This window comes from Gadus macrocephalus, chromosome 8 (genome assembly GCF_031168955.1).
Source record: "Gadus macrocephalus chromosome 8, ASM3116895v1".
NCBI lineage: Eukaryota > Metazoa > Chordata > Actinopteri > Gadiformes > Gadidae > Gadus > Gadus macrocephalus.
The window spans coordinates 3,150,150-3,158,581 of record NC_082389.1 but is presented as its reverse complement, the minus strand read 5'-3'; the positions used below and the strand labels follow the sequence as shown (position 1 = coordinate 3,158,581).

The 8,432-nt window shown below is 45.0% G+C and overlaps 1 protein-coding gene across 4 annotated transcripts in view; it reads right to left on the bottom strand.

The window, feature by feature from the left end:
• The window catches only part of efr3a (EFR3 homolog A (S. cerevisiae)), a 77,950-nt gene extending 70,172 nt beyond the window's left edge, over positions 1–7,778 (bottom strand). Inside the window, exon 1 of one of the 4 annotated variants that reach the window (XM_060058054.1) lies at positions 7,310–7,778. In XM_060058054.1, the coding sequence (XP_059914037.1) occupies positions 7,310–7,319 (10 nt within the window). In that variant the 5' untranslated portion in view covers positions 7,320–7,778. The remainder of the gene's footprint in view (positions 1–7,309) is intronic. The other 3 variants (XM_060058056.1, XM_060058055.1, XM_060058057.1) reach the window with 3 other exon arrangements.
• Positions 7,779–8,432: the final 654 nt, after the last annotated feature.

The following is an 8,432-nucleotide window of genomic DNA, read 5'->3' as shown; positions in this document are numbered from 1 at the left end:
CATACTATTCCGGGTTGTACTGGACTGGGCCCCGTTTCCCGATAACGACGGATCCACGCTCGTACGATCATTCTCACGATGGATCTTGCGATCCATCGTAAATTTCTTACATTTTCCCGAAACGCCCCTTAACATGAACACGCGTTCACTGCACTCACGACGTTCGTAGGATTGTAACTGCCTACTGACACGGTGCTGAAATGGGCTCTGTGTGAGGGGGGGAGACGCAGAAATGTCGCATGAAAATGGGGTTAAAAAGCGTTAAAATATCTCCCCATCAAGGCCAACAGCAGAGTAGCCTACGAAAAGAATAGACTGCATTAATATGAATGCTAAAGATATTAAAACACAATTGATTAAGCCTAGGCCGATATCAGCCCTAATCCTGAATGCCCTGTGCGTACATTTTTTTCCCTGAAATAATTCCATAATACAAAAAAAAAAAATTGCTTGTGTGACAACTACATTTATCTTAATGTGCTGATTTCTGAAACATGCTTTGCGCAGCAAAGGGCCGACTTTATCTGATACCGATTTCATTGATTGGTGCACACTCTCTAGTCTAGAATATTTCTTGACATTAAAAATGCAACGTTCCATTCATTCATTATCATTCAAACGCAGAGGTTGGTCTAGATCCTGCCCATATTGTTGGGCAGGATGATGTAGTAGGCTATAGCCTAGGTCTTTTTACACTGCCAAGCCGGTTCGGTCACAGCTTGGCACGCCCGGCGATTTCCCCTTATCTCAAGTTTCCTGTGTAAAACCGAGGGGGTCAAATCCCCCGTTCGTCAAGGCGCGGGTTTTCTTGGTTCACTGGAGAAGGCGGGGCTGCGCACAGAGTCGAGACCTCTTTAGAATAATTTGTATTATTTCAAACTCCCGAATGTTTTAATTTTTTTATCAATGACAGTGCTTAATTTGAGGGGGAGCAAGGGGGAGCGCGCTCCGGAAGCTCTGACGTGCGCTCCGCCAGCTGGATCTGGAGTGTGTGTGTGTGTGTGTGTGTGTGTGTGTGTGTGTGTGTGTGTGTGTGTGTGTGTGTGTGTGTGTGTGTGTGTGTGTGTGTGTGTGTGTGTGTGTGTGTGTGTGTGTGTGTGTGTGTGTGTGCATGTGTGTGTTTTGTTCAGATGTGCAGCAAGAGAGGTTGGACTTGGAGTGACGCGAGTCGGTTGAGTGATGTGTGATAAATCTGCGAGGAGTTAGCGAAAGTGGCTGCGGAGAAGAGGGGCAAGAAGGCCAAAATGAACTTTATTATTATTATGGTTTTTGTGGTATTCTGGTATTGTTCTGGTTAATAATATGTATCTATTTGTTAACGTGGCCAAGTTGTCATGCCAGATTGTTGTTCTAACTAGGCCTACTATAATCTATGAGGTAGCCTATCTATTTGTTTTCATCTTTTGATGCGACGGAGATCCATTTTCAAGGACTTGGTGTATTTTGTTGTGTTGAGAATACAATGACTCAATGACGCACCTGCGAGTGCATGACATTATTCCTCAACTGTTAGTAAACAACGGTAAACTTTATAACGTGTGGCTGTGTGTCTCTCCAACCTAACATATGTTTACTATTTTTTCTGGGTACATCCCCATTCACGAGGCTTTAGTAGGCTAATTTCTTGCGATGTTGACTAAATAAGTGTGGGTTGTTCGAAAGCGCCCACCAGAGCCCCGCCCCCCCCGCCGCTTTTTTTCTACTCGTCCTCAGCGCTCCGGGAGCTCCCACTTGACAAATTAAGCACTGATCAATGAGGACACCCGCATGCAATAATGAGTTGTACTCAAGTATGTATGAGTGTACACTACAAACGCGATTAACTATGGTCAGGGATGTTTGTTACCGTCTAGTACGGTCCAATAAATATTGAACTTTATCACAGCCTCACCGAAGCGCCTACAGTGCTTAATGCAAACAATCGCAACAGAAAACGCCTGCAGAAATTCTCTGACACCCGCTGGTCTCAGCATGATTCATGTCTACAGTAGCCTATGTCTTCTGCCATTGTTCAATATGAGGTCATTTTAACCGCGATGGTTGAATTAAAATAAGAAAGAGACAGCAAGTGCAGCTCAAAAGCAACCTCCCACACAAGAGCAATGGAATCATTTGATTTTATTATATGCCTTGTGACGTGGCGTTTGATCGGTACATTTCGGCTGCGCATGTGTAGACATTTTAAATTGCTGCAATAAATTATGTTGTTGTTGACTTCTAACATGGCTATCTTTACTGTTTAAATCTATCTGTAGTCTATGAGTAATATATCGGCGGTAACCACTGTTTTTTGTTGCGAAATTGCGCCAGCTGGGCATTCCGTGGTATTGGATGTGATTTAATAAAACGCATCCAATACACGGAATGTCCGCTGGTGACGCCACTGAGGCTATAGCATCATACCCCTGGAGTCCTACGAGCGTTTTCACGACGTTCGTTACCAAGGATGCTTTCGGGAAACGGTGTGAAAACTGTACGATGCTCGTACGACGCACTTCACGATCCAGTTAGGCTAACGATACTTTCAGGATGCTGACCCCACCCTCTGTGCCTTTATATGTATGTGTAGTTGTGTATCGTCATCATAGAAGCAGGCACTGCCTCTTCCTGTTAAACTAGTTCCTACATCCTAATGAGCAATGAGGAGAGGCTGTAGTTTGAGTCACAGCGTGAGTCAAGGGTGTGTTGTCAAACTTAAGCAGGCCTCCCTGCTGCCAACACATTCATGTCAACACTGGACTCAGAGATATGATGGTTGACCACGCCCACTCAGAGAGAGGCTTCACCTGATTGGCTAGCATGCTTCCTAGCAAAGCTGGGGGATTTGGAACATTGTAAACGCACCGATAGTCATGGGGATTTATACTGGTTTCCCTTTCTCCTGGACACTTTAAACAATAATTTTAAGGGGTATATAATTACATGGTGAATAATTTATATTAGTATAAGCTCCACTTGAACCTCCTAAAATGGCGCAATTTAATTGGTTTGCTATCTCGGTATATTGGGTAATCCCATTATTGAGATCTCAAACTCGGGATATTGCGTGACGGTCGTTTCGTCACGCTAATAAAATCAAATAAATCCCAGCAAAAAGTGTCGTCTTGTTTATTTTTGGAGTGTTCACGTGTAGTATATACTAAAACAATTATTCACCTCAGGCTCCGTGAATCTATTCACTTCGCCTTCGGCGGATAATTGCTAACTATACAACTAGGCTTCAAAAGAAGTCTATGACTTTATTTCATGATGACATAACCCCATTCAAAGGTGAACAACAGTATTGACTCATGGCCCAGCCCTACTGCCTAGAGAGGGCGCCCTGTTGAGAGCAGACCTTCTGTTCAGTGCACTACTAGTCTATCCCGTTTCCTCTCTCTGTCCACAATCACATCCACCCAGCCCTGCGTGGACATGCCGTCAGGCCTCGTGTAAGGACCCCGATGCACGCTGCTACCGGCGTTGGCCCAAGGTCGTCCAGGAGTCGGCGTGCGCTTGCTGTAGAGCGATGACCTCATCACGCGCCGTGCAGGGTATGAACCACACCACGGTGGGCGGAGGAGTTGGGGAAAGGAAGGTGGGGGTGTTAAGACTGACCCCGCGTCACCATGGTTACGGCAGGACCCACCCCAGCAGGGCTCGTCCGTTTGGGAACGTTTCAAAAAGCACCTCCATGCTGACTGGTGCCACAACACACTTTCACAACCACACACACTTATATATTACCAATCCACACACATACAGAACAGCACACAACCAATTAATGCAGGAAAACAAACAGCCACTGAACATACAAAACCGAGTGTGGACGCACATACAGGCAAGACACATGCATTACACACACACACACACACACACACACACACACACACACACACACACACACACACACACACACACACACACACACACACACACACACACACACACACACACACACACACACACACACACACACCAAAAGCCCCATTTGCTATTGCTCTTTCTTCCTTTGAAGTTATATTTAGGTGAATCCTGCTTTGCTCAACATCCATCCACTGATATGCATGCAAATCAGATGCAAGGCAGACAGAGTGACAGACAGACAGGCAGATATGCACAGACAATTGCAACGATGCCAGTACTGAAGTGATGCGCGCCTTCTTGATTCAAAAGTGCGACGGTTGTTGATGCTGATGAACTTAGAAGTAGATCTTTAATACAGTCTGTTTTAGTGGCTTTCCTCAGGCTGCTAGGAAAATATGTCAAAGCCTGGTACTTCTGCTTATTGACTTTATTTATTTCTGTTGCGCTAGGGAACATCATTTAGTTTTGGTCGTTCCACATATGTGCCAGTGTTTCCTCATGCGTCGACCAGGTCAGTGATATCTGCCCGTTTCCATAGAGTTGAAGCGAAGACTACAGAAATATCTCAAAGAGGTCAAACAACTTCTGTTTTCATGTCTAAATAAGGTCAGACTACAGCTGGCTACGGCCTAAAGGTCTGAAGAACTTCCTTAGCTACATTAAAATCCTTTATGATTTAATGTTATTGAGCATTATAAATCATTATTTTTATCTAGAATACTTTAAGTACCGGCAGACCATAATAACTTTCACTGTACCCTTCAGCACTTTGGTGCATACAGAGAGAAACATGGTGCATTGTTACAAAGGCAGTACGAGGCAACAAAGCAGTCTAGACACTAACAAAGGACCAGCGCTATACTACAGCATGTAAAATACTTATTATTATTATTATTATTATTATGTCTGTGTTTGGCTTGTCAATCCTGCCTTTGTTTGTTCAGGGTCTCCCGTCAATAACAAGCTAATGATGAGTTAATGACAAGTTAATGATGGGCTGATGGACATCCATTGCTACGGCCGTGAACGTCCTTGAGAAACAGCTAGCTAACAACATGTTAGTCAGGAGGCTAATATCTACACAGTAGGTGCAACACAGAGCTACAGTCTCTCTATACAAATACAGGGCAAAATCTGCCATGAAAGTCATTCAAATCAAGGTAAACGCAAAACACAGACACATGGAAAGTAAAGTATAGTGATTGGAGAGTAACGCGTAGGACTTTGCTCAGGTAACATGATCATCATCATCTGGGTCAAGGGTCCACATTGTACTTTTGGAATGTTGTCTTTGGGCCTGCCAAAGTTCAGAAATCTCCCGGCCTTGCCGCTGTTTAGATATGAAACTGATATATTTAGAATATCGCTGCCAAATAATGTTCCTTTCAGCCCCGGTCTGCGTCTCCTCCTCTAGTGGAGTAGCACCACCCATCAGAATGTTATCATAAAAGGAACCAGGCTAAGTGGTGAGAACGGAGAGAGATGGATGTGTGGTCGCGCCCCGGACAGCTCGTGTGGTCCCAGGGCACTGGTCAGAGTCTCCACTCGCTGTCCAGCTGACAGATCTTAATAGCATTCCGTTTCTCGCACGTTGGCATTTAGGACGTTCTAAAGACTGAAAATCGTCACACATTTCAACTAAAGAAGATGCTCTTATTATAATGGATCCGATTGCTTCTTCTTTTTTTTTTTTTTATCTCAATGGCTAAAACATATATTAAAAAACCTAAAAGTGTTAACATCCGCAATAAGACAATAACAACTCAAATATACCGCGGATATCTAGAGCCCTTGTTTCACCAATCAACCGCATCATTAAGGAGCAGGTAGGGGTTAGACAGTACAGAGACGTGCATTAAGGAGCAGATAGGGGTTAGACAGTAGAGAGAGAGGTCATTAAGGAGCAGGTAGGGGTTAGACAGTACAGAGACAGGTCATTAAGGAGCAGGTAGGGGTTAGACAGTAGAGAGACAGGTCATTAAGGAGCAGGTAGGGGTTAGACAGTACAGAGACAGGTCATTAAGGAGCAGGTAGGGGTTAGACAGTACAGAGACAGGTCATTAAGGAGCAGGTAGGGGTTAGACAGTACAGAGACAGGTCATTAAGGAGCAGGTAAGGGGCATATTGCTCTCGGATTATAAAATGTACACTGTGGTTGATATTGGGGATGGAACTTTTGCCTGTCAAGCACCCAACTAGAATATCCTGCCTCTCCTTCAAGGCCTCCAGGGTCTCTCTGTCTTACTCCATCACTTGAATGTGGCGCTTCACACTTTGAAAGTAATGAAGGTCCAAGTCCACACAAACACTGACACACTAACGCCTGGCTAACTGGAGCAGCCAGACACACGAACGGTGTAGCTATTATTAATAGCACAATTCACTGTGACCCACAGACACAGACTTGTGTTCAAGACAAAGGAGGCCATTAAAGTCACTTCAATTAATAATTACAGATAAGGCGTTAATAGAACACACACAAAATAGTGGGGCGGCATACTTACAATCCAATAAGTGTCATAGAGTGTCCCAAAAGGCAAAAAGAGCCAGATTAAGTCCTACAATTAAGACGAGTGTACCACACAAAAGATCACCAGAACTTCACCAGGGAACTCCCGTGTGGCCCATCTACTCTCTGCCATCACAATCAGGGCATTTGGCAGACGCTTTTATCAAAAACGACTTACAATTTAATACACACATAATTGACCCACCGGCGACGAGTCAACCCTGCAAGGCGACAGCCAGCCCGTCAGGAGCAATTAGGGTTCAGTTTCTTGCTCAGGGACACATCGACACCTAGCTAGGAGGAGCTGGGGATTGAACTAGCAACCTTTTGGTTACAAGACAACTGCTCTACCTCCTGACCTAAGCCGACCCTTGATCACAAAGCCTCCAGGCTGGGGCATCATACCAAGAGCCAGTACTAACAAAGAGGCAGTACTAAGGAGGTGGAGGTGAACATTTTGGACGGCAGCTGTGCAGGTCGTGATCACTGACTACAGAGTACACCAAGGGTGAGGTACACTCGGGGTGAGGTACACTGAGGGTGAGGTACCGCCTCCCACAAGGGCCCTGCACGCCCCCGTGGGTGGTGTCCACCATGTCGGCTCTTTAACGTAACACAACACGGTGGGTGTGTTAACGTTATTCAGCGTCCTTGTGTTCGTCCTAAACCCGACCGAGCCTCGTACAGCACACCGCTAGCCTCGGTGTAGCAGTAGGCCTATCCCCCTTCGTACCACAGCGCCCCAAAAGCGTTCACGAATTACGTTTCGTAGAAGTAGGCCTACTTTAGAGCGTTGTAGAGCGAGGGGTAACAATCAACAAACACAAACACACACACACACTAACTGCCACGAACGTTGGCGTTTACGTCATTCTGCAGACACGTAATCACACACATACGTTAACGTTCACACATACATACACACACGCACGCACACACACACGCATCGCTTACCGGCTGGCATTCTGTGGCTGTTAATGTACCGCCGTTCCTCTGTCTTGAACACCGGTAGGTCTCCGGTCAGTCGACCGATAACATGTACCCTCCTGTCCGGTAACGTCCCCGGGTCTCACGTCGTCGAGCATCGGACCCGGGTCTCTCCGCGGATCACCGTGACTGACAGCCGAGGATGAGGTGTTGTTAATTGTTGGCACACTACACTTGACTCGACTCCCGGGATCGATACCCGCCGGGAGTGTTGTGTTCGACACCCCCGATCTGAACGTGACCGACAGCGGATCGATTCCCCAGCGACGTCGGGTTCGGGTATGGTACCCTAGACGTACACGGGGTGTTAGGGGAGGTAATTAGTACGAATACCTGTGAAGCGCGAGGGGAGATTAACCCGCGAGTCTCAACGCTTCCTGCTCGCGACGCGGTGCGTTCAAGCACAAAGCGGAAATCCAAACTCGGCCCTGTCTTTGTTGGGTGTTAACCAGAATACACCCAATTAAAAAAACATGTTAACGTGTTAAGTTCCGTCACAGGGATCTCCGAGACGTGTTTTTGAAAATATTTTTGTTATTCCAGAGTAGGTAAATGACCTAAATGTGTTTGTTACTAAAGTTAAATTGCCTTTTCTTTTCTTTTGTATAGTGCATTTCCTACTGTCAAAACTCTGTAAAAACATGTTAAAAAAGAATTGCCAAGAGTAGATGCATTTTATTTGTTATTCCAGTTATATATAAATCATAATGTGCTACTTTTTTTTTTTTTTTTTTATAAAAGTTTTTAGAAAATATATTTTTTTTAAATTGCATTTCCATATAATGATAATCTTTATATGCCTGTTCCTTTACAGATTTGGCACAACACTGACATCTTAAGGTTTAATTCCCTTTCTATATAAAGGAAGAAAGAGCAAGGCAGCAAAAAAAAAAAAAAAAAAAGCAGGCATTGCCATTTCTACTCCAACATTTCCTTGGCAACAAGCCAGACTAAATGACCAGTTCATCTAGCCTGTTGAACTCTCTACATAAACTAGCCTTAGTTTGGTCAAATAATCCGAAATGAGTGGTTGTAGTGTAGGGTAGGTGAGGCATTACACAGAGTGAAATGACCAACAGAGAGAGTTGTG